Source organism: Polypterus senegalus, chromosome 16, assembly GCF_016835505.1.
Source record: "Polypterus senegalus isolate Bchr_013 chromosome 16, ASM1683550v1, whole genome shotgun sequence".
Taxonomy (NCBI): Eukaryota; Metazoa; Chordata; class Cladistia; order Polypteriformes; family Polypteridae; genus Polypterus; species Polypterus senegalus.
In genome coordinates, this window is record NC_053169.1 from 102,457,122 (window position 1) to 102,484,412 (window position 27,291).

At 39.1% G+C, this 27,291-nt stretch overlaps 1 protein-coding gene across 1 annotated transcript in view; it reads left to right on the forward strand.

The window, feature by feature from the left end:
- Positions 1-62: 62 nt before the first annotated feature.
- rps6kc1 (ribosomal protein S6 kinase polypeptide 1) overlaps positions 63-27,291 on the forward strand; it is a 134,373-nt gene continuing 107,144 nt past the window's right edge. The window contains exons 1-6 of the mRNA XM_039738095.1: positions 63-275; positions 5,796-5,831; positions 6,495-6,615; positions 9,186-9,301; positions 12,538-12,631; positions 25,149-25,208. Coding sequence (XP_039594029.1) covers positions 99-275; positions 5,796-5,831; positions 6,495-6,615; positions 9,186-9,301; positions 12,538-12,631; positions 25,149-25,208 — 604 coding nt within the window. The 5' untranslated portion in view covers positions 63-98. The remainder of the gene's footprint in view (positions 276-5,795; positions 5,832-6,494; positions 6,616-9,185; positions 9,302-12,537; positions 12,632-25,148; positions 25,209-27,291) is intronic.

The following is a 27,291-nucleotide window of genomic DNA, read 5'->3' on the forward strand; positions in this document are numbered from 1 at the left end:
CTTCCTACACGTCTATTTGCGTTCCACCAATAACCAGAAAGTATGAAGGCGGGATTTCTTTTTTCCGGAACGGGGGCCGGCGGATAGTCCGGAAGTGGATGCGCTGCTCCGGACTGCCGCCGCTACCACCAACACAGCTTATAGGAGGATGCACTGGCACAGCTGGGTGCAGAATGATATCCCAGCGTGATAAAGGAGAATTTGCCCGATTCTACACTGTGAGCGATCCAAAGAAACACCAGAAAGGATACACCGTGTACAAAGTAACTGGCAGGGTAAGTCGCGAGTCTTTTTTTTGCCCCTGTTTGCCTGCTTGGTGGGAGTTAACAGCTTGCCTTAAGTGAATGTAGCGCCTTACGTCTTTAATTCGCTACGTTGTTTTTTTAAACCAGGGATACATTTGTTCCTTATTTTCTCCAAGTGTTTCAAGAACTGTCGTGCGTCATAGCTTTCGGGATAGTTTCGCTTTAGTGAGGCTTTGATTCGCTGGCGTTTCTTTCGTTATTGATCTTGAATGGGTTTGTGCAGTTTGGGTTTGTTATGATGGTTTGTACCGCCCTTGGAGTGATGGGGCAGCGACAATTTAGCTGCCGCGGACATTCTGACGCTTGCCGTTACTTTTGCTGCTGATGTTTTTGCGCGATCAGAATTGTCTGTTTCTGCCATTTGCGGATTAGTGAGTACACACTTTAGATTGTGCGAATCCATCTGATTGGGAGCAGATATCGTTCCTGTATGCTTTTTTTTGGCACCGTCTGTTTTACATCTGATCATTCATTTCGGTCTATTTTGTTTGATTTAAGTGGTTGAATTCTTTACATATTTTGGAGCACCCAGCACCTTCATATTTACGGCTTTCATTGCGGTTTTCTTCGATCCTGGTACAAGCAATATGTACAGAATACACACTTCTGGTAATCCTGATGGTTTTTAAAATCATTTTGCACTTTTTTTTTTTTTTAATGCTTGCTATTGTGGGCATAGCTGGTGCCCGTTTAAACAGCTGGTATGAAGCATAATGTGTGTGCAGAGCTGAACATTTGCTAAATCCTGTTCTAGTTGTTGGAAAAATGCAATGTTTACCATTGTACATCTCCCTTTCAATAAAATATATACAGTATATTGCATTCTAAACAATTGATTTGTTTTTATGTCCGACACCTCCTGAATAATTAGTTTGAGAAACCCCCTCTTATGATACATGGCCGACTCGGTCCCCCATATCTTTGACACCACTTTTTAGGGTATTTTTGGGCCGAATTTTGCACAGGAATATGACAGACTTATGATAACGAGTTAATTAATTGGGGCCTTCAGCAAAAATGACCAGAAGGACTTGAAGCTGTGGAGGTCTTATCACCTGACCCTGTAATTTAATACGAGGGGTCGAAGTTACTCCTTTTTACAAAACTCTGAAAAAATAGGCCTGGGTAAAGTAGGCACGTGGAATGTCGCTTTACGATCATTTGTGGTTTCTAATCCTGACTATGATAATATTTTTAATACTTTTTTTTATACTGGTGGTCCTAGCCCACTAAGAGCCTCTCCTAGAAGGTTCCAAATGCCAAATTTCACACCTAAGCGTGTGGGGTTTCATTTTAGACTACTGTATTTCAAGTTCATCATTTTTGATCCTTTACTAGCCTTCTATTAGCCTCAATCAGAGTGCAAAATAACAAATTTCAGTTACAGTCGAGAATATTTAAACTTTTTAAACCAAAGCACACATTTTAATATTTGTTTTGATATTTATTTTTTCTCCAGCCGTCTGGAGTTTTTTTTGTTGTTTTTTCTGTCCCCCCCTGGCCATTGAACCTTACTCTTATTCGATGTTAATGTTGATTTATTTTGTTTTATAATTGTGTCTTTCATTTTTCTATTCTTTAATATGTAAAGCACTTTGAGCTACTGATTGTATGAAAATGTGCTATATAAATAAATGTTGTTGTTGTTGTACAACTATTTGTGTTTATTATGAACTTCAGTGCCATGAAGTAAACCATTCTGTTTCTTATGAACAAGTCAAATTAGCACGGCTTAGTCTTATTTTGACTTTTTTTTTTTAATTTGCATTCATGAACACAATAAAAAATAATTGTAAAGTTTCCATTATGTCATGTTTAAGAACAAAATGTAATTAAATGTTTTTAAGCTGCACAATTTATGTATGCAGTATTGTTTTTAATTAATTAATTAATAAACACAGGTAAAGAAAGCAACAGAAATACTCCTTGGCGTCCACGTAACCTCTCGGTTTTCGTCACTTCTTAGTTTTTTCTTTTGCGTATTTTCCCCTTTTTGTGGGGTGTCTCAATGAGTTGTCTATCAGTAGTCCACCATTCTTTATTTATTTGTCACCTACATAGTTATACAGGACAACACGCAGTGAAATGCATCTTTTTCGCGTACCTCTTGGGGTCAGAGTGCAGGGTCAGCCAGAGTGCAGGTTGTACAGCACCCCTGGAGCAATTGAAGGTTAAGGGCCTTGCTCAAGGGCTCAGCAGAGTAAGACAGGGATTCGAACCTGCAACCTTCGGGATACGAGCGCAGATCCTTCGCCTAAGAGCCACCACTCCGCCTAAGCATGCTACCTTCTGTCCTTGTCCTTGATATCCTAATTGAATCTTTCACCCTGCTTGGGGAAAAAATCCAAAAACGTGCCTTTGAGACTTGCATTACGACCCCATTCCTTAAAACAAACGCATTTTTTATCTTTACAGTTTTATCTGTATTATTTTCCTCAAACTTAGAAATTATGTCATTGAATGATAACCCAGGCCTCGTTTCACGTTGTTAATTGCACCATTGAATTCTGCATCAGAAATCCATTTTCTGACAAACCCAGAAGCATTCGGCACAAATGCATTAAACGGGCTCCATCTTTTCATAGGGCTTTGACAAACTCCTTCATCACTCCAAGCTTAACATGAAGTGATGGTAGCACAACTTGATGTGGCTCCACCAAAGCAGGCCTGGGGATGTTTTTTGGCAGCGAGCTGTGGCTTTCTCTTTTCTTTCTGTCCCCGGTGTCGATTCCTGGCTCTGCTGTCCCACTCGCACGTTGGAGTTTTGTAGGCCTCATTGGCTGACACAGTAAGAAACGACAACCCTTCAGCTCCACAACATATGAACCAATGGTGTTCATTTCAATTAATAACTGTTTGGCTTTAAATATAGATTTAACTATTATTAAATGAAAACAAATTATCATTAAAATAAAATAGTGTTTATTTAATTACAGCGAGAAAACTATAATGGACCATTAAAAATGTGTCTTGTGGAAAATAATGTTACGTGATTGAGTTAAATGGCTTTCATTTTTTTTAATTTACTGCTCAAAAGTGTGTAAAATCACCTGAAACACTAACACAGGTAAACACTGAAATAATTTGTTTCTACTTTTTCATAAATAACTTTGGGGAAACGTGATGCTTTCGGGGCTGCTTCTTCTCTTTGATTTAAAAGACTAAAAAGAAATGCTATAGGTGGGACAGGCCTCAGTCGCAGGAGCCCTAGTCTTGCAGATTGCTTGCCAAGAAATGTGAGCAGAGCAGTGTCCCGTCAGGCTCATCTGAAGCAAGTCTAAACACGCGAGTGTAGCTGAGCCCCGCAGCTGCTTGGGTGACAGCACCTGATGATTATTACTTCTCGCTCTTGTCTGCCCAGTTTATCGTTAATGGTACGCCTATAACATCTGCTGATTTCACTTTAACTTGGTTCCTTTCATGGCTGTTTCAGCTTGTGAACAACTGGCGTCTCGTAGCTTTGGCATACACCGTGGTTGATGACATGTGCTGTCATTTGACGTGTTGGCTCCACAGACTTGCTGACCAGTTTGGTTTTGAAATGTCTAGGGTAGTACGAGTAGTCCACTGATACCTGAACACCACTTGACATACACTTTATGACCAAAAGTATGTAGACACCCTCTCCAAATTATTGGTATCCAGTATTACAGCCGCACACACGAGCACGTAGCTACACAATCTCCATTGACAAACATGGGGTCGTACTGAAGAGCTCGATAACTTTAAATGTGGCACTGTCATTGGATGCCATTTTGCCACAAGTCAGTACATGAAGTTTGTGCCCTGTTAGATGTGCTCCAGTCAAGTGTAAGATCTATTATTGTGAAGTGGAAGTGTTGAGGAACAACAAGAGCTCAGCCATGAAGTGACAGACTACATCACTTCACAGAGGCATAAAAATGGCCTCCCCTCATCAGCAACATCAGCACTAGAACTGTGCGTCGGGAGCTTCTTGACTTGGCTTCCATGGCCACGCAACTGCACTTGGGCAATGCCAGAGTGGCATAAGGCGGGTTCTCAAGTTCTGTCCTGGGCAGCAGGTTTGTGTTCCAATCGGTTTCACATTGAACAAGTCATGATTTACCTTTAATTGATCTCTTATTTAATTAGATGTCATTTTATTTGTCTTATTGAGCATTAAGAAATGTACATCAGTGTTAGATTTGCATTTATGTAAAGTGAAGAAATACTTCTGTTTTGTCAGTTGTTCACCATTCTCATTGTTTTACTGTTTGCGGCTTTGCAAATGCATTCACTTTTTTGACTCATTTTGCACTGATATAACATGTCCTCTCATACGTCGTTTTCTTAGCATTTTTTGATGCCGTAACCCACTTTTTCACCCATGCCTTCAAAACCCATGGGGGTCCCACTTGGTGAACTGGAGTCGGAAACCCCCCACCCGATGATCTGAGTGCATCAGAGCTGAGAGTAGAAATGCATCTTGCAGCAATGCCGGTCGCTTAGGCAGCCCACTGCCATTATAAAGAATCTTTGATTCAAGCTATTGGGGTTTTGCAAACGGATTTAGAAAAGGAAAGTTGAATTTGATTAAAGTACTATCTGTGTCCTTCAAGGAAGAAAAAAGTGCAAAGCATCTTCACAAAGATCGGGAACAAAAAAAAAAAACAAACAAACAAAAAAAGCCTTTCCCGTTGTATCCAGTGCTTCACCTTCAAACAATGGGGTTGTCAAGGTGTTACAAGAGTGGGACTCTGTGAGCGCAATAATATATTTATTTTTACTTATTCCTGGTTTGTGGCCATTTGCTGTATATTGTTTATGGCTATTGTTCTGTCTGTGTTCTTTGTCATTTGAGGCATGTTGGCGCAGTAGTTGGCACTGCATGCTCACAGCTCAGGTCACATGTTTGACCACAATTAATCAATCAGCATGGTTGGAATAGGCTTCCCTAGCTCTGAGGGACAACTCAAACACCATTGTACAATCATAAGTCACTCAAAACTAGTTTAGTTCCTCCTTCCCCATTAACTTCAATGCATTTCACAAAGTTCACAAACATTTCTGTGATTTCGGCAAAACTCCCAGTGAAGTGAGCTCTGTGAGGTTCGTTCTTCACTGGTAACCAATTGAATAATTTGTAAAATGATGGAAGTTTCCTTTCCATTAAAGAAGTATTAATAATCATAATGTACTTTCCTTCATGTAGTGAAGGTCCACAAGGGTTAAGCAGACCTCACCCAGACATGGCAGTACCGTACCGTAGTGTGAAGGGCACTCGCGGGCAGGCTGCATTGTTCTCTGTGTCAGCACATCTGCAGCCAAGTGCAGCTCTCAAAGCCTTGTACTGGGTCTGCATTTTCAAGCAAGCTCATGATGCATATTTAAAGTAAAATTCTTGGTATTTGGTATTTTTGGAAATTTTAGAATGCATGTTTTTGGGAATGAAGTAACATTTCTAGAAATGTTTGTTTATTTATTTTTTGCAGCAGATTGTGCTGATGTATTGTTTCTTTTCAATTCCAGATTATCTCCAGAAAAAACCCTGAAGATGTTCAAGAGGTAAAACGTTCTTTAAATAAAACGCCAAAATCTAGCTGATTTACATTACATCATCAAAACCATGTACTATGAAAAAAGAGTTAATGATTTTTTCTAAAATATTATTAAACTTTACAATTTGCTTTTAGTAAGACGGTCACTTTTAAAGTGAACTGTGCATTTTTGCCATGTGCCTTTTTAAAAAGCCAACAAACAGTGCAGTGCTTTGTGCTGAGAGACGCGGTTACTGCCTGTCTGTGACGTCTGCATGTTCTTCCCGTGTCCCCATGTGCTTTCTGCACTCGGTCCAAAGTTATGCATGTGAGATAAAGTGCCGATTTCCAGTTTTGCTTGAAACAGTAAGTATGGGTGCTTATAGGAGCGCGCACTGCCCAGCGTTGGCTTCTGGCTTGAATGGATGTTTTTAATAATTTACAATTATAGAAGTGACGGTATAAATATGATAGTGAGAACAGCATGTGCATATGATAGTAGAACTGATATACCTGTTAAAAATAAGTTTCTGTTTTAACTGAAGTCTAAAATTATAGTTTAAAAGGAGCATTATCCACAGATCCATATTCCTTATTGTTGGGCCCTGCAGAAGTCTCTTACACACACACACAAACACACACACAGAGTATGTTAATTCATCAATTAATCTGTTTGTATTTTTTATTTCAGGTAATTGTCTGGAAAAGGTACAGTGACTTTAGGAAGTTGCACAAGGAGCTTTGGCAGATCCATAAAAATCTCCATAGGCAACCTGAACTGTTTCCACCATTTGCCAAAGCAAAAGTTTTTGGTAAGACACACATACTTGACTTGATATTTACCTGATTCAACAGTTACACAATAATCAGTCAATGAATTTATTGATTTATGTGATGATGCTATGACGCCAATCACAAAGGATGGGGAAAGCGATTCTTTATAGTAGAGCCACTTATGGGCTTGTGATGTGTACAACACATTGGAGGGCTTTATATTTATTGAACACTACCCATCATAACTGAGTAACAACATTCTCCTTTTGAAAGATTTTTTTATATTTTACAAGTTTATGAATTTCAAACGTGCCACTTTTACACGACTCTGTTTATGGGTAGCTTGAAGGCTGCTACATTGTGTCCTCGCATTGTACACCAGGTTGAGCTTAAATCAGAAAAATATGTTTAGTTGAATGTGTGAGCATCCTTTGTTTTTAATATAAATTGATATTAAAATAAGGTAGAAGTTGCAACTGATGCCCTGGTAGCGTATTTCAAGATGTCAGGGGCATGGACCACAGAGATTTTAAAAGCTTGATTCAGACTTTTTTTTCTGAACAATCTTCAAGCTTAGGCTTTATGAGTGCATGTTCTGAAATGTAATTGTAAATTCTCTATACAAAGATGATAGTTCAGCATTTATGACTGGACCTTGTTTTGCCGGTTGTGTGCTGTATCTGTTTATTACAGCCAACATTTAATGTAGGAGGCTTTGCACATATTTAGTTGGTGAAGTCGGTTCAGGACACGTGTGACACACTTTGAAAGACTATGGCCATCCTGTACAGTCGTGTCTAGCACTAAGATTCATAGATTTAGAGGCATAGGGTTACACAACAGCTTCTCTATGCTGGTAACTGCCTGACTGTTTGTTTGTAATATTTGTTCTGTGATGTTACATTTCATTTCCAATATTAAACAAGGGCGGCATGGTGGCACAGTGGTAGCGCTGCTGCCTCACAATTAAGAGACCCGGGTTTGCTTCCCGGGTCCTCCCTGCGTGGAGTTTGCATGTTCTCCCCATGTCTGCGTGAGTTTCCTCTGGGTGCTCCGGTTTCCCCCCACAGTCCAAAGACATGCAGGTTAGGTGCATTGGCGATCCTAAATTGTCCGTACTGTGTGTTTGCGTGTGTGCGTATGCCCTGCGGTGGGCTGGCGCCCTGCCTGGGGTTTGTTTCCTGCCTTGCGCCCTGTGTTGGCTGGGATTGGCTCCAGCAGACCCCCGTGACTCTGTAGTTAGGATATAGCGGGTTGGATTATGGATGTCTATCTATGCTATCTATCTATGCTATCTATCCTATCTTGCCAACTATGCTATCTATCTATCTAGAGAGAGATATCTACTGTGGATAGTCTGTGGGTGCAAGTAAGAATTTCATTGCACATAATTTTAAATTTGACTTCTACTTAACTGTCGCATGCTGGGATTAGACATGGAATTTCATGTACCAAGTGTTTGTACAATATTAATGAATAGTTTAACCTCAAATTGAAAAGAATGTTCTGTTCCTTCCATTTTGAGTACTGCCTTCATTGCAACACAGACCACAACTGATACATTTAGGTTTTTTTTTTTTTCTTTTTTCAGAAAAATAAGATATATCATGAGCCATCCATTCATTTTGTGTTCACTCATTCCAATGCAAGGTTGTAGCATAGGGTATAAGGAAAAAGTAAACTGGAAGTCGGCCCATCGAAAGCACACTCGGGTACATTCATACTGCTGAGACACACCATGTCTGTAGGCTGGGGGCAGAAAGCTCAATTTATTTAGAGGAAGGCTTTACACAAAAGGCCTCCTAGCCCTGATTAAACTGAAGGTTTAAGGTTTCTTTATTTAGTCAAGTTTACACAAGAAAACATGAAATCTAATAACATACAATGAAATAAAACAAACAAATAGAACAAGACATGTTAAGGTAAGGCAGTTAGATAATACATATTTACACCAAAAAAAAAAAAGGTTACAGGATATATATATCAAAACCTTAATCATTATCTCCGATATTTCTTATTGAAAAGTCGTATGGCACCAGGAAGAAAGGAGCTCCTGGAGCGATTGGTGTGGGTTTTCAAAATGACTCTCCTTCCTGATTTACTGAAGTTTAGTTCTACATGTAATGAATGGCCATCATCAGTTGAGATGACTTCAAGTTTCTTGAGCATTACCTGCCCTCTGACACACACACGCTAGTCAAATCATCTCCATCAGTCCCAATAACTTTAGCTGCGTACTTCGTAATCTGCTGGAGCGTTTTTGAGTTTTGGTTTGTCAGACTATTAAACCAGGCAATGAAACTGAAAGTGATCACAGACTGCGATAAAAGGACAACATGGGGTCCTTGTCTACTTTAAATAGTTTGAGTTTATGGAAGAGAAATAAGCGTTGGTTGCATTTAGAGAATATTTTTTATGTATTAATATTCCAGTTAAGATTGTTATCTGGGTTAGTTCCTAAGTATTTATATTCAGTCACTATGGGTGAACATACAGATTTCTGTCTCTTAAAATCAAATACATGTTTGTTTATTTAAGTAAGTATTAGTATTATGTTGTCCTTTTTTTTTTTTTTGCGACTCATGCACGTTGTCTTTTGACACTACAGGTCGCTTTGATGAAGTTGTAATTGAAGAGCGGCGGCAGTGCTCAGAGGATCTTCTACAGTTTTCGGCAAATATTCCAGCTCTCTTCAACAGCGAACATTTTGATGACTTTTTCAAGGTATGAAAAAGTCTTGGAGATCCTTGTTCTGGTGTTCTTTTGGTCATCTTGAATGAATTTTATTGTTGCTGCGGGGTGAACATCCACATCTACTTAGAATGGTGGTGTCTTTAAATTCTCTTTCTTTGTGGATTATTTGTTTTTCAGTAGGCTTGTGAGTTATGAAACATTTTGCTGTAGCCGATTTCGGATTCACCGAAGCCTACCCACCACTACATCATGGCACCATATAGCCTCTGTTCTATTGGACTGTCCCTGAGTATTCCTCCAGTTTTTATGAAAATCTGTACAGCCATTTATGAGCATTGCCAGAACAGAGAGAAACAAACAGACACCAACTTGGCTTTATTTATGTAGTTACAGCTGCATTTCCCACCTTTGCCTGGGAGTCTTTTAAAAAGCCCACTGTAAATTTTAAAATGCTGGAAAAATTATGTTTTGATTAAATGTGGTTGGTGATCCCAATTTGTTATAATATTTGACTCTGTGGGTTAATGACTACAGTTTAGCAGAATGCAGCTTCAGATAGAACACAGAAACCGTGTAAGGCAGGTGGTTGTGCTGCTGCAGTGGTGAGAGATTATGCATGCCATCTCAAACTGCAGTAAATAACTCGGGACTCTATATAGCACTGCCCAGGTTGGTTTGAGACCATCAGAAAAATCATGAGGAGAAAAAAAAAAAAAACAAACTAGTGTCATGGCCAAGAATCGAACTCGAGTTCCCCACTTAAATACTAGGGTGCTAATTCTTACATTACCATTGCAATCTGTACAACACCATTTCTCTGCTGTTTTCACTTTTGAATTTCAAAGCACTCATTCCAGGCCCCCGCCAGAGCAAGGCTAAAACTCTCTAAGGTAATAAAAATGACTTCTGGTGAGATGTACCTGTGTGTCATTTTCACGGCAGTAACTTCAAACACAAAGCTATGCCTTAAAAAGAAACAGACAGAAATTGTGCTTTAAATATGGAGATGCAGATAACAGCCATGCTGCCTAGTGGATCTGATGTTAATGGTTTGAATTGTACGTCTTGCAACTGAAGCACAGGTGCATGGAATTGATTAAGTAGTGCGGTAGAGAGTAGGACGTTCTTGATTTTGTGTTATTGTGGAGAACAGAAGTGAATTGGACTGGTGAGCTTGTTGGTCTGAATGGCCCTTTCTTATCAAAAATTGTTCTAAAGTCCTATCTGTTTGGCATTTGTAGATTCTCTTTGATTATGTAGGCATTTTTTTCCCAGCAATTTTCCTCCTAGTTTGAGTGTGCCCTGCCTTTTGCTACCCTTTGACCTGTCGACTCAAAAGTCGATTGAGTAGGCTTAAAATTGTTATAATGGCAAAATCACCATGTAGTATACACTGTGCCCTCTTCTATGCGGTGGTGTGCTGGGGAGGCAGCATAAAGAACAAGGACATTTCACATCTAAACAAACTGGTGAGGAAGGCAGGCTATATTGTAGGCACGGAGCTTGACAGGTTGACATCCGTGGCAGAGCGACGGGCGCTGAGCAGGCTCCTGTCAATCATGGAGAATCCACTGAACAGGATCATCTCCAGACAGAGGAGCAGTATATATATATATATATATATAACAGTATTGTCACTGTTATGAGTGTTGCTGTCATATATATACATCTATCTATCTATCTATCGCTCAAAAGAATTAAAGGAACACTTTTTAATCAGAGTATAGCATAAAGTCAATGAAACTTATGGGATATTAATCTGGTTAGTTAAGTAGCAGAGGGGGTTGTTAATCAGTTTCAGCTGCTGTGGTGTTAATGAAATTAACAACAGATGCACTACAGGGGCAACAATGAGATGACCCCCAAAACAGGAATGGTTTAACAGGTGGAGGCCACTGACATTTTTCCCTCCTCATCTTTTCTGACTGTTTCTTCACTAGTTTTGCATTTGGCTACAGTCAGTGTCACTACTGGTAGCATGAGGCGATACCTGGACCCTACAGAGGTTGCACAGGTAGTCCAACTTCTCCAGGATGGCACATCAATATGTGTCATTGCCAGAAGGTTTGCTGTGAGTGAGTGAGTGAGTGAGTCAGTCAGTGCTTTGCCATTTATATTATATATATATATATATATATATATATATATATATATATATATATATATATATATATATATATATATATATATATATATAAACTGCTCAAAAAATTAAAGGAACACTTTGAAAACACATCAGATCTCAATGGGAAAAAGAAATCCTCCTGGATATCTATACTGATATAGACTGAGTAATGTGTTAGGAGCGAAAGGATGCCACATCGTTTGATGGAAATGAAAATGATCAACCTACAGAGCCCTGAATTCAAAGACGCCCCAAAAATCAGAGTGAAAAAATGATGTGGCAGGCTAGTCCATTTTGCCAAAATTTAATTGCAGCAACTCCAAATTGTACGCAGCACTTTGTATGGCCCCTGTTAAAGTGTTCCTTTAATTCTTTTGAGCTATATATATATATATATATATATATATATATATATATATTTATATATATATATATATATATATATATATATATATATATATATATATATATATATATATATATAATATTTATTTATATCTATGTATATGTATGAGAGATGGGTCTTGAAACTTGAAAAATTAAGCATGAAATCACACCCCAGCTTGTACACCCGTTCAAAAATGCAACACTTAATGAAATTTTTTTTTTTTTTACATCTTCTTGTCTGCTCCTGTCTCGCACCAGTTTCTCAGACACATTGAATTTTGTTGCAGCAGCACAGCTACTAATTTCTATCGCTACTTCAATGATGTTTAATTTAAAACCAGCTTCATATTTTCTTCTGATCGAACGATTCATCGTAGACTAGGGATACTCTGACGATTAAGGTGTATGAGGGTGTGAGATACAGAAAAGACAAAACAGTGTAAAAGTTGCTTCGGAATAGTTCGGGTATTACCATGTGGTCACGAGACAGAGAGAAGTTAGGAGCACCTGCTGATACAGTGCATTGCCACACCCACATAGAAAAAAAGGCTGTGTGCTTCGTGGTTACTCTCTCAGGTGGGCATTAGCATATCATAATCCCTTTTACCTGTAGCGTGAGTTTTCTGCATTCGACTTATACGACCAACATTATAAAATATCAGAAAGTATACAGTAAAATCAAGTCCAGACTTTTCCGTGGGAGATAATATACACAAAATATTATATTAATGCCACGTCTCTGTTTGTATTTCAGGGTGGAGAGGTGCATGATGGCTCTGAACTGATTGGCCCAGCTGAACCTTTTTCTGACTTTCTTGCTGACAGTTTATCAGATTGCAGTTCTGAAGGTTTGTTTTTAGTTTTTAAGTAAGACACTTTTATGCTTACAGGTAATATTGTTCAAGCTTGAAATGAAAACGAAAAATGTAGCAATTTAGCTTTGTAGCTTCTTTAGTGTTATGCTTACCCCTGAAAAATAATAAAAAAATTTGAATTAGTTTTAAGAAGAAAAAAAAATTATTAAATGTAACAGAAACAAATCAACATCAATACAGTTGGAAAGGCGTGTCTAGCATCCACTGCTGTACTGATGCAGATTTAGAACACAACCTTTACGTGAAATGTTTTGAAATAGTCGCCAAAATACAGCCTGGCATTGCATATTTCTTTGTCCACTTTTGTTAGAATAGTTTTTCTCTTGCTCGTGTGTGTGAGACGGTAGAATGTCACTACTTAATCTGCACAATCAGCGTGCCCCTTGTGTTATTGTAGGCTATTACAAGGCTTAGTGACTTCCGCATTTCCTCTGACATGAACGTAGGCAGTTTCTGCATTATTTAGGGGGACTAATGTCTGTCTTGTCCTTCCACCTGATCACAATCATTTTGCCTTTTTGCTACACACATATTTGCACCACAGTGACCCTTCCGAGTACTGAATTCACCAGGTATATAACACAGTTTGGTTGTTCAGTGCCGTATGCCTTGCTTTCATTATGCCTGTCAACGCCAGGTGAGCAATTCACATCGTCATCACTATCGTTTGATTTAACAAATAGTTCAGTTTAAGTTTGTTCTAAAACTGTCATTGTAGCTTCTTGTTTACACACCAATGTGCTTTGGTTGAAGGCTCTGCCCCATCCATGAATATTGTTCCATTGCCAGAGTGGCAGAATGCATAGAAATATTCATGATTTTTTGCCACATAATGTTATTTTACAATAGAATACTGTACTGAGTGTTACTCAGACTTAACACTGTAAAGCAGATCATTTCATGTCATCCTGAGTCTGACTTGGGCTCACAATTCTATGCAATTACTGTTAAACTTAAGTCATGCTTGTGGTTATTGCAATGAAGGGTTAATTGTTCTAGCCAATACAAAAATTTTAAATTGACACATTATTTCAAACTAGACTTTTATTTTAATAGCAAAACAGTAACAAATAATGAGAGGTAAGAACGAACCAAACAAGTGAAATAAATATCAAGTGGCAGATTTATATACTGCATTTTAAAAATTGTAAAAAATGTTTTCATTTGAAAAGTTTTGGATTTCTCAGAACTGCAGTGTGCACTTCTTCAGTGCACTGTGAGCTTCTGAGCATCGGAATTTCAAAGCTGCATGTCCGTAACTGATATTGTGGTTAATGTTCCAGATTTTTTTTCACATATCTCATTGTGATTGTCATTTTTGTCAAATTTTGTTCATTTCTGGAATGTTACAAAGGTGTCAGTCACATGTTAAATGTCTGTGAAAAGTTCCAAGCTTGCTCTGTGCGTGTTTTAGTTAGACAGGGCAGGTGCCTTTTAGCTTATAGAAGTGAGTTTTAAAAGAGCCCCGCTATTTATGGAATCTTTAAAGAAGAGCAGCACAGTCAAGTTTCATTTTGCATTCAATTTTGCCATCTCAAAACTCAGTAAAAGTACCTGTTTTGGTCAAAATGAAGTGGTGAAGGATTTATATATTTGTATTGTTTTTAATGCCTGTTTCATGTGTTTGTTTGATTTCTTTTTGTTTTTTTAATAATAATATCTATTACTAGCCAACCCGCGGCGTACCATACGCCGCATAATCAGGCCGATTTTTTAATGATTTTTAAGCACAGGGAGAAAATTAACATTTGAAAAATCGGTAATGTAATAAATCAGCAAGAAAAGCAACATTGTAACAATGCACGGAACGAACCTACACACAATCGTCTGTGACTGAAAACTGGCGGACTGCGCTCGCACCTTCTCCAGCCAGACGGAGGGATGGGGGTGCACGACGCGGAGTGTGGAATGGGAGGAGAGGAGAAGGACGTCCATTCAGCTCCCTCCGTCATGCTAGTCTGCTGAATTCTCGTTCAGTATGTACTGCCCGCTCATGTGCCCACCTCCAACTCGTCACTTGAGTCGTCGTTCTAATTCACCAAGACACCCGACCACAGTAGTAGCGAGGTTGGAGGGGGGTGTGTACAAAGGGTAGGAACGTAATTAGTGGGAGCGTATGAGTCACACTTAGTGGGAATTCCACGGTTTGCAGCCTGAATGGGGTTCAACGGCTTACCCACGCCTCTCTGCGCCAGGTAGACACACGCTCAATCTCATGCATAATTATTTATTGAATGCTAAACACTTCTGGAAAGACACGGTTGTGAGAGAATACAACAGTAAGTGAATGAAAAGATGGAACTCTGGAGAGAGCAAAATACAACACAATAGTGAACCCGCTGCCTAACAAACGCCACGTGGCTCAGACGTGCATGTGGACTCTTACTACAGACGAAAGGGACTAACTGGGTGGTCGGTGAGTTTTTGCGTAGATGCCGGCCGGTGAAAAAGGAGTGTTGGTGGGCAGGGAAACGTCTTCCGTGTTCCTGCAGGAGCATCTAAGAAGACGCATGTTTGTCGCGGATGCGAATAGCTGTATGTAGCGTGTAAAACAGTTTGCTATTATGCACGCGGTCGTGTGTTGTAGCCGAAAACTCGGTTTTTAAAGACTGCTTACTTCATTGAGCTTTAACCTCAGTTGTAAAGGATTTTTTTAAGGATCCCATGGGATACCCCTCGCAAACCGTTTCACAAGCTGCTGAAACATGCCTCTATGAACAGTCAACGTAGCTCGGAGGTGCATGACATGCACATGACATTAACCTGACCTGCACTGCATGTGGCCTCTACGACAGACGAATATAAATGACGCCATTTTTTCTGTGTCGTCATGTCCGAGTTGGTGGACGTGGCCCTGCGAGTTGTCGTTGTATCCAATGGTCTTGGAGTTGGTTGGCGTGGCTCCTTCCTGCGTGTGCCATAGGTGTCTCACTTGTCAGCGGCTTAGTGAATCCACGCCCCTTCCGGCGTTCTGTCCATGGTTGTCTTTTCTTAGTGAATTATATATATATTATATAATATTATATATATCTATATATATATATATATATATATATATATATCTCTATCTCTATATCTCTATATCTCTATATCTCTATCTCTATATATATATATATATATATATATATATATATATCTATATATATATATAGATATAGATATAGATATAGATATAGATATAGATATAGATAGATAGATTTTGCCTGTTGTGCCTAGGATGTTCTGTAACTTTGTGTATTTTTTTATTCTCATTTGATATCCTTTATTAATTCCTGTGAGGAAATTGTTTTTTCACATGACCTTTATGAACCGCGTATCATAATGCATATTGTTTATAAATTAATTGTATTATCTCATGCCTTGCCTTTGGCGGTATAATTGAATGCAGAGGCCCTGCATGTTAGGTTAGAAGGTGTGTGTGTGTGTGTGAGAGAGCGTGAGAGGGAGAGGGTCCTGACCCAAACTGGCTGTCCATCCACAGTCAGTTCCCTTCTTGCACTCTGTGATATGAAGATTGAACCTGAACCTGTATGGGTGGATTTGAGAATTTTAATATATGTTCATTTAAATGTTGTTGGCAGGTAAGTTTTTAATATTAGCAAAGCTGTAAATGTATAAATTGGCTGTGGCAGGATTATTTTACTTAATTTCAAGGTTTTGATTTCTAAAAAATGTTCTTTAGAAGAAAAGAGTGCTCTGTTTAAATTAAACTTAGTAAATTGGTCTATAGAATGGATTTTTCTGTAGGGAAAGACAAAGCAGCAATCATAGTTCTCTGTCCATAGAATCGTACAAATTCAAGCACTAATTAAAAGGCTGTTTTTTCCTGACATTTCTGAGAGGTTAAGCAGAATGGATGGTCTCTTTTGTCTGTCACGTTAAACATCTGATGGGATGGAGATATCAAACAATGTGCTTTGAAAACCGTCAAAGGTACTACTTCTGTTTGTCAGATTCTAATGAATACACATTATGTCTGCAAGCCTCATAAAGATGTGAAAATAGGTGTGATTTTGTAGGTTTATGTGGGTGTATATCTGTTCATTTTTAGGCTGTGCTATCACTGTGTTACTATAAAGGAATGAAAAAAATGTCCTCCATAATCTCTACTATCCCCCGTCATATACATAGGCTGGTGTGCTGTCTGCTACTCGTCTTAGCCTTCTTAATTTATATGAGGAACGTTAACTTATGGCAAGAGCAGGCAGAGGGTTATAGCTGTAATTTATGGTTTTACCTCATAAATAACTTTTTATATTGTTTACTTTTACATAGTTGACTTTTGAGTAGCGAGATCACACTACCAAGGAGAATGACCCACTCCAGTCCTGTGACATGCAGGGTGATTAGATAAATGGGATCAAGAAATGAAGAGATTTATCAAAGAGAATGTTCAAACTCGCAGTTAAAGAACCATGCAAGGGTCAAAAACCGGGCGAACAGTCAGATCAGTAAACGGAGCCGAAGGAAAAGGCAAAAATAATGAGCAAACGTTGGTAACCAGACTACACCAAGGATTATCATGAACAGTCAAGAAGACTTTGAGATGCAAAATGAGTAACAGTGAAGCGAGGACGGCCAAAAGTAAAGGGCAAGACAAGAAGCGCATGTCAAAACCAAAAGAGAAGTTGGAACCAAACCCGGAGAAGGGCATACTTGTAATTCTGTCTAACTCCACCAAAGATCCTCATCAAGGAGTTGTTATCTACCGAGGGATAACACATATTGAAGATTCTGCCAATATTTATATTGTCACATTTTTGACATCAGAAACATGATGATCAAGAGACGCATTCCAAAAGTGTCCCATAAAAAGTGAAAAATAAGACTGAAAAGAATTCAAACTTTGTCCAGAAAAAAAAACTGAAACAAAACTTGAAGTTCAGAAACAAGTCTAATAATGGCAGGTAGTGTGGCACAGTGATTAAGGCTTAATATTGCGGGTTCTAATCCTGCTAGTGACGCTGTGAGACCATGAGCAAGTCGCCTCACTTACCTGTTCTCTGATTGGTAAAAACCAAAAGAAATGTAAACTATTGTATCTCACAGCTATTGTATCTACTGTATCTGGTGCAAGTCACTTTGGATAAAGGCATCAACCAAATAAGAAATAATATGAATAATGATAAAGAAAAGAATTGGCACAGAGACCAAAAATAACATGCATCTCCGTGCTAGGGTACTGGGGCTTTGAGGTTGCCATCTTAATTACATTTCATGTCATGATGTCTCACACACACACGCACAGTGACACTAGTCACAAGGGCAGCACTGTGACGATGCTAGAAGCCAAGCCACAAAATGGAGGTCAAATGGTGACCCTGTCATAGTAATACCAATAAAGAAAAATGAAAGAAAATAAAAAAAAACATAAAACTTCATTTGTTTCCAGGAGGATATTTGGCATTTTCGCAGAAGCTTCTTAAATACGTCCATAAATAGATATACAGGGTGATTCAAAATGATTTATTTCAATTGTAAATCATTGCAGAACAATGTAGTAAATTGTAAATGGTTTAGGTGAGCATAAAGTTTATTATGTAATTTTACAAGAGCTCAATATGGCCTCCTCCAGCTGTACGGACAAAATCAATGTGTGATAATCAGGTAGGACGGATTGACTCTTATTGAAGAAGTGGAGAACGCAAAACTCTTTCTGCTCAGGGGTTGCCATCTCTTGCCAGGCTGTGGGGCGCCATCGTCCGGTGACAGTTCTGACCACCTCTTTCAATTGGTATGGAATTGGTTCCTAGGTGCCCACATGATTGTTTAAATATGGCTCTTTGAAATCGGATTAGTCTTTTTGAACCACCTCGTGTTTGTGTATATTTTGGAAAAACGAGCAGGCTGCCTCTTTGGTGGTAGTGCACTTTCTAGCGAAAGAGTCGAGCAAAACAACCTGAAAAGCCCAGTAGAGGTGGTCAGCATTCACAAAGAACTTTAACATGAAACTATTTTTTTTCTTTTTAATTTTAAAACTAATGACAAGTTCAGTGTCTCGGAAAGCTTTGTCTGCGGCCGTGTAAATTATATTGATAAAAACCAACACGAAAAATACTCACCATTGATATATATATATTTTTTTTTGTAACGAAAACTGAACAAACTAAATAAAAATGCACAGTTAATGACGAAAACTAAGACGAATGCTTTTAAAAAGCATTATCGACGAAAACTAAACAAAACGAAAATGTTGCAAATGTACATCTAGTCTCCCTTACACGTGACGTGGTCCGCCAACAAATAACGAGCAAGAATACAGCATTGCGATTTTAGAAACATGTATACACGCTTGTAATTGGCTAGCACTCGTTTTGGCGCTATCAGGGAATCATTGCGTCACCAGCAGTCTCGCTCCACTTCGCTATGTCCGCTAACGTGATTCTTGAGCGAGAAAACGGTCAGACATCTAAACTAACTTTAATTACAGCCTGACGAAAATAAAACTCGGCGTAAGCCATGTACAGTGAAACTCACAAGCCTGAAGAGGAGCCTAGAGGCGCGCCTTCCTGACATTCATGCTAAGGTATGTAACCTTATCTAGGTGGCGACTTGCCCGACGCCAGTGCCGTTACCTGTCGGCTTATTTTACGTGTGCTGCTCGTAGGGTGTCACATCAGGCCCGGTTCTAGAGGCGAAGCCGCCATCGTGCCATTTAATTTCAGGCGCCCCTCACCCTATAATACCTTCACTCGTTTTCTAAACCAGTGCATTTAAAATTAAAAATTTTCGCAATTTCCATAATGTCAAAAAAAAAAAATTAAAGTTTCTTCGTAGGTAGAAGAAAACTTAACATACGCATTTAAGGAATCCGCGACGCGTTTAATTCATCAGTAAAATTCCGATGAACACTACAAAAAGTTTTGATTGATGTGCTCGGTACTTGAGCTGCCACAATTCACGTGTTGTGACTTGCCCGTTTTTCTTTGAAGCAAGTTACCGACATTCGACGGGAAAAGACGAGCCTCACGCCGAATCTGTGTCTCGTCGATAGTAAGGTCGTGACCGTAAATATACGAATACCTTCGGATGGCACAATAAAATGTGAGGAAGACATGAGTAAAAACTACATGTGGAAAAGCGGGAGCTGGAGTGATGACACGGCACCACATCAACACGTCGGAAAGAAGAACCGTAGAAGTCCAGTCTGGCAACGCCGTGTGTTCGAGAATATCAACACGCGATTAATGGAGAGGAAAAAGTCAACGCACAGACACGGGCTTTTTAATTGGCAGGTTTACCCCTTTACGAGTTACTTGAGAAACGGATTCGTGCATCTTTGAGAGCGCAGTGAGAAGCGCCCAGCATCCGAGGTGAGTTGTAACTGTTTTTAGACTTTAGTGACGCTTATCAGTTACAGCAAATGCAATGGCGGTGGGGGATGATTTGCTTTTAACACAGCGTCCCACACCGTCCCGTTGAAGGAACGAAAGCGTAGGCAGGATTGTAATGAGCACATCGACATCCCCTTTGTATCCGGTGGGTGAGTTCAGAGTGGCAGCTGAAGCCCCCTCGACGGGCACAGTGGCAGTGACGGCAACAGTTAAACCTCGAGGCAAGTTTCAGACGAAGTAGCGATTTGCTTCGTCACCATCATTGCGGAACTGAGCGGCTGCGTTTGTTAATCCAAACATAAAATGTATTTAGGATTTCAGTGCTTGTAGCGCATCTCCCGTTCTTTACGATATGTGCACGTCCGGTACAGCTTCACTGCGGAATACGAATATGCCAACACTTAAACTTGTGTTGCTCGTTTGGAGGGCAAACTAATGTTTATGAACATAACCCCTAAAATGTAAAGTCTGTAGTAGGATGCACTTATGACATGCATTTTTTTGGTAAAAGAGCAACATAACTAAGGCATGTTGAGGACCAGAAAGCCGTGACGACAGAGCAGAGCTGCCATTATCTGACCAAGGGCTTTTGGAGTAAATCCTTCGTTTTTACACTTCTCTCCTCATTTTATGTTCAGTAATCGCTACATGTGGTTTACCCCATTCGTGTGCATGTTAGTAGAATAGTTTAGAGGTGCACTATATAATTTGCATGTTCAAATGTGAAATAAGATATCCACCTACTCCACAAAAATGAATGTACGTTTTGTCGACTAAAACTAACAATAATTAAATGACTAAAATGTGAATAAAACTATAAAGTGCAATTTAGTCAGTAGACCAAAACTAAATCAAAATGTATTGTCAAAATGAACACTGGTCAATGATATGCCGTCATGGAGCTGCAGACTGTGTGCTGAGGGTCTGCTCTTGCTGTCTGATATGGATGTGATGGAAACGAACTTCAATTCACAGCTGTGTAAAATAAAACCGTAAAATGTAAAGCTGATGCTACCGCACTCAAGCCAGAGGAGACATGTTAAATTTGCTGCAGAGTTACACGGAAGGAAACTTGTAGTGTGTTGTTAAACTTTTGCTCAGAATGCTGAGCATGTTTTTTGCCTTTGGGTTATGACTGTGGCTGCTTCGCTATAAGGATACACTGCCCTGTACGTCATGGCTAATTGGTGGCAAGAGTGCTGCAACAGGGAGCTGAGGATGGATTGCATCAGTTGTCGCTTATATCAAAGTCCAGTTATTTCACTGAACAAAACCAATTTCAACAAATGATGCAGACATACTAGCTTTTTTATAAAGACACTAAATGGATGGATTTTTTTTTTTTTTTTGACAGATAACATGGATCAAAATAATTCACGACTAAATGTCTTCTATGCCCCAAATACCTGGTCTCATACTTCACCAAGGTGGATATGACTAAATTTAACTGGAAGTGCAATCCATGTTGTTATCACTCTGTGTCTTCAGGGTTGTTGCTCGCCCATTTCAAATGTATTTATAGGCTATTTATTGTCACTTGTACAGAATACAGTGAGATTCTTACTTGCATGTGCTAATCAACATGTTGCCAGAAACGTGCTGTCCGTGTTATAGGCGCTCTTTCTGCACTTAAAGGTGATTTTTCCAGAAGAAATGTTGCCAGTAATATGGTAGCAGTGCTCAGCAGACACAGTTTCACAGAGCAAGCCAACGCCCACCTTATCAATCTGCACTGGAACGTATCTGAAGAGTTTGTTGCTTCATTGTTAATGCTTTCCTTTCTACTATTTGTTTTCCTTGTTGTATCTGTTCTTTTTGTGTTGGAAGAGCGTGTGCTGGTTTGTGGGGTAAGGGGTAGAATGCAGATTATGTAAAGATCCAGCGCAAAATGGTGTGTCCTTTACTAGAAGTGTAATATTTAGGGGGTTCTTGGGATGGACTGACTGTATATATCAGTGGCCCTTATTATTGTGAATAAGTGTTGCAGGGCAGACTGCTGCCCAAATACCAGTCTAGTCCATGTCTGGGCGCACTTCTGTATGTTCCACCCATGTCATTGTATGGTTTTCTTTAGTTACTCCAGTTTTCTTAGGTTCACAGGAGATTCTGCACTTTCTATTATTGTGTGGGGTTGTGTTCCCTACAGTTTTCTGGAATGCCATCCAGGGTTAATTCCTGTCTTCCACTTTGATGCTGCTAGAATTTGCTCTCACTCCATGCCACTATACAATTTGATTTAGCGGATTCAGAAAAAAGGTGAAAAGCAAGGAGGTAAAAGGGCATATGACATGAACCAATGTGCATATTAAAGTCCAACTTAAGTGGTGCCATGGGAAGCATCTTGACGCAGCATTTGGTGTTGTGTTGTCAAAGATTCTGATGCCAGAATTTAAATCCTGCATATATAGAGAGTGCAGATTCTCTCATGTCTGCTTGTTTGTGTGTTGTAGGTTAATGTAAACCTGTCCAGGGCTGTGTCGTCCATTGGGCTTAGTGCCACAGGGCAGCCCAGGTCTCCAGATGAATGTTAAAAATGAAGGCATTAGCTTTATAGTAAAGAGTCTTGTCTGACAAATACAGACCAAAGAATGTGCTCTCTGTCTGAGCTGCAGTGGGAATACTCTACGCTAGGAGTCTATGCATTGTACAAAGTGCTGATTACAGATCTGGGCTGCTATGGCTGGGCATGCGCCTCACAGTGTATGGAGTAGATGTTAAGTAATTCCAGGTGCAAGGCTGGTAGTCAATATGCACTTTAAATTTCAATGTGAAGATTGTTTGTGATGCTGGTAATTATAGGTGTTCCATAAAGGAAGATGTTGAGTATTTACTGGACATGTCCTCCTGTTAACAGTTACATTTACTATTGAACAACATTTTCTGGGATTTTCATGGCCATTGAGAGATGTAAGGGGTCTGCAGTAAAACCAGGTGAAGCAAACCTGCATCTAGTTGACATCAAATTCATCTCTCTAGGGAGAAGTGAAAGAATTGCTGGTCTTCATCTAAAATTATATTTTTAAGTTAAATGTTTTTTTTTTTTTTAATAGAATGGAATCCCCACTTTATTAACCTGATCATTGTAGGGTGCAGAAATTAGCACAGGGTGCACTTTTTATATACCCAGTCACCCATTCTTTATCCATCAACGTAGCAGCATATCATTTGATTGTTGCACACCTTGAACATACATATTCTCAAAGACGCTTCATCCACTTGATATATAACTATATCACTTTTGGTAAATAACAACACTTTGGTGTTTCATTGATAGCAGGTATTAACTTCCATAGTGTGACTGGAGGTAAGAATTCTGTGTAATTAGGGTTAAGCCTGAGTTAGACGTTTAATGATCAATTTCACAGTGTTAATCCCAAATAATTTTTGGAACAATATTTTACTGCTTATTAGTAGGTGAATTAACATTGTGCTGCCAAAAATTATGAATGTCTGTTTTTTTTCCCCCCTTTGGTTAATTAATAAATTCATGAGTTGAATGGAGCCTTCATCCAAAACACATTGGCCTATAAGCAAGAAGCTGTAAAGCCAGTTTTAGAAGAAAGTGAAATTTAATCATTTGTTGAATCAAGCAATAGTAATAACAATGCAAATTGGTCATCAGACGATGCATCCGGCACTGTATGACCTAACAACCATGGTGTATGCCTGGTGAATTGGATAACCTGAAGGATCATCATGATTCATGTAGATGCCTGGCAAAAGGGCAAAATGATTACAGTCAAGTATACGACAAAGATGTTAGCCCCCTAAGCATTGTTCACAATGCAGCAATAGTTGTTTGTGTCGGGGAAATGTGGAAGTCACTCAGTTGCTCCAGTGCTTGTGGTAGCCTACAATAACACAAGGAGTGTGCAGGTCAGGCACTGACAATTCTACCCTTTTATGCGGCAGCAATAGAGAAAATATAAGAAAGGAGCGCAAAGAAACTCCCATCTGCCATCCCGATTACAACATCGGGCTGTGTGTTGGTGGCATATCATACAGAGGAGGTGTACTGAGTCTGCACCGGACTGACCTTTCCTTCTTTATTTGATGTTTTAATACTTAAGATTTTTGCTTGTAAAAAAAATCAGTTTTTCGAAGGAGTAAACATAACACTAGATGTCTGGTTATTAGTGGAGATTGATCAGTTCACTTATGATATGTAATAGTGGTGATATTAAAAATGCTGAAGGATTAGGAATGGTGTACATTGTTTCATCACTTCAGTCATTTTCTTTGCCATACTTGTTTTCCAGTTGATGGGGTGGCTGTTCTTTTACTGTTAATTCATTAACTGCATGTTGCACTTTTTTGGTGAGGGCTACATTTTTATTTCTCTGTTATTTGTCTTTTGTTTAATTTGAATTGATTTTAAAGCATAATAGTTTTTTCCATTCTATTTCATATAACATAAAAAAAAAAAGTTTTCAGTTAGTACCTATAAACTTTGCGACCATTTTCTTAATATGCTTGTTTACAATTTTCATTGTTGTCATTTTAAACCAGCTAATAATGGTGTTGTCATTTTTGTTTTTCTTGTAACAAGAGCCTCATGTTCTTAACACCTCATAAGCATCATTGCAGTTTAGCTGGGTGTTGAGTGCCTCACCACTTTCACCACTTGATGGCAGTGTTGTCTGATGTTTGGGATCGATGCTTCTGTAAATCAGCTGATCTTTACATCTGTCACTTTTAGCTTTGATCTTATTCTAGCAAAGGGAAGTTACATTTTGTGCTGCTTATAGAATCAAAACATTGAATTGATCAACTCAACTTATAATTCTTATGCATATTTTGTAAACCTCTATTTAAATGGACCTTTTTTACCCATTCATAATTGTTTACGATCATATAAGATTAAGAATATTTTGCTTTTGATGAGCTTAAGAAAAATAAAGTTGATGTTCATGATTTTTTAAGTCAGTTTTTTAAGCCATGATTAACTGTAGTCTTTAATCCTTTTTAATATAATTTACAAAACATTTTGAAAATATTGTTGACCATTTTCACAACAAAGTGTTTTCTTTAAATGAACTACTTTAAATAATGAATAAACCATCTCCAATGTGGCTTGACTTGTTGTTCTTGGCAAAGTATGTAAAATTTAAACTGTAACATGTTTGAGTGTTTTTGTTTTTATTTTTCTTGTTTAGTTACGAAAGATCTCAGCGCACTTAGTGATGTGACAGCGACCAGTCATTCGGAGTGTGGCGGTAAGTCGAGCTGTTTAGATGCCGATTTATTCATCTTATGTGTGCTGAATTCCTTTCTGCTGAGTTTCAGATTAATCCGTGGACCAAACCCCCTCATATTGATAGCACCTTTTTGTCGGAGGCCTTTTACACTTTTATAAAGCATATTAAATGGTAGGTGGCTCAGAGAACCAATGGCCGGCACTGTTTCCTTATATCTTTGGGAGATGAGGTTCTTATTGTAACCCAATAGTTCTTGCATCTTCTCACCATGTCTAACATTATTTGCACTGGGTGCTCTGCCCTAGTTTTGCATTCCTGAAACATAGGGGTTAATCTGACCAGTGAGTGTTAGTTGGCTTGGCTGGTGTGTGTGTGTGTATATATATATAGTTATAGATAGTAAAGAATTCCAAGCACAGTAGAAAACGTTTTGGGGTTTTTCTGGCCCCGTATATTGTCTACAATCCTCAGACAATCAAAAAAACAGAGAAAAACAAAACATTCATCTGCAAGACGCCATACTAGGCCATTTTATATGGGAGGAGCCGGGAGTGGAGGAATGCTGGGAAGGAGGCGTGAGGCATGACGGGAGTGCTGACGTCAGGGAAGATGGCGGAAGTGGACGTACTGCGGTACAGTGCCTTATGGCGGAGCGTCTTTACTTCTGGAAAACAAAGGAGAAAGATTAATTTCCCGCCGGCGAACGTCTTTCGATGTGCTTTAAGGTCCATCCGCGGCCTCCTCCTCGCGCATGCGTGACTATATATATATATAGATATATATATATATATATATATATATATAGATATGAGAGATAGATAGTAGCAGAAGGGGGCACTATTGCTCTCTTGAATCCTGAGGTACCACGGCAAACACCAGGTAAAAGTCCAATACTTCTTTTTTATTATAATAATTATGCGCACCCTCCACTCCACACTACTCCTAAACAAACACAATCACTAAATCAATAATTAATACTCCGACTCCCAGACGCGTTGTGTTCCTGCCTCACAGTCCAAGTCCTTATTACTTCCAGGTCAGGGTAAAAAGTCTTTCTCTTCAACCTGGAAGTACGTCATTTCTCCTGTTCATGTGACCAGGATGTACTTCCAGGTTATAGGACACATAAGAGTCCACGAGCCTCCCTACAGTGACTCCCTGTGGTCCCCAAGGTATCCAGCAGGGCTGTGTTTATATAAAAAAAACAAACAAAAAAAACTACAAAGTCCATGAGGCCCTGCTGGAATTCGGGGCACGTCCATACTGTCGGGAGAGCTCCTCCTGGTGGCCTGGGGATGAGGGCCAGGAACTCCCGCCGGACATCCATCACTATATAATATAAATATAATAAAATACACACACGTGTGTGTGCGCCCATTTGTCCTCGGTGATGGATTACTGCCCCCATTTACGATCTGAATCTACTGGAATACAAACTGCTCTACTCGTATTGCTGATTTATGTAAAAGAAACAGGGCAGACTTGGGGATGTATGTGTTTTAGGTGGTCAGGTTATCTCCCATATACTAGATGAAAGCTGTTTAAACTCTCTGACAGACAAGTTTAATTCCAGCCCTGGTCACTCTCTGTGTGTAGGGGGCACATTTCTCACATGTCCACATTATTTTACCTGAGTAATCCAGTTTCCTCCTGTATCAAAAAGACATGAGTGTTTTATTAATTAGCTTGGTGCTGTATGAGTAGGCATTTCTGTGTTAAACTGCAGCATGTAAAGGGCTTTTTTCCCCACTGTCAGTTGGATCTTGTACCCAGTGGTGCCAGGATAGCAAACGTTGGCATATTGAAATCCCACTGTAGGTTAAAAGGCTACAGGAAAAAATATAGATAAAAATTTTGGGAGAATTTGAATAATATTCATGACACTTATTTGACTAGAAGAAAGGTGAGTTTTTCTATTACGTTGTACAAGGCCAACAATTTTATTTTGCAAAAAAAAATAAAGAACCATGCACAAACCGTTGTCAGTTTTTTCAAACATTTTATCTGTGCTTGTGACATCATCCTGCTGTGATATTATTGGCTGTTGGTAGGATTCTCTGGTGTTCCCTGGTAACATTTTATTTCACTAAAATCTTGAAAT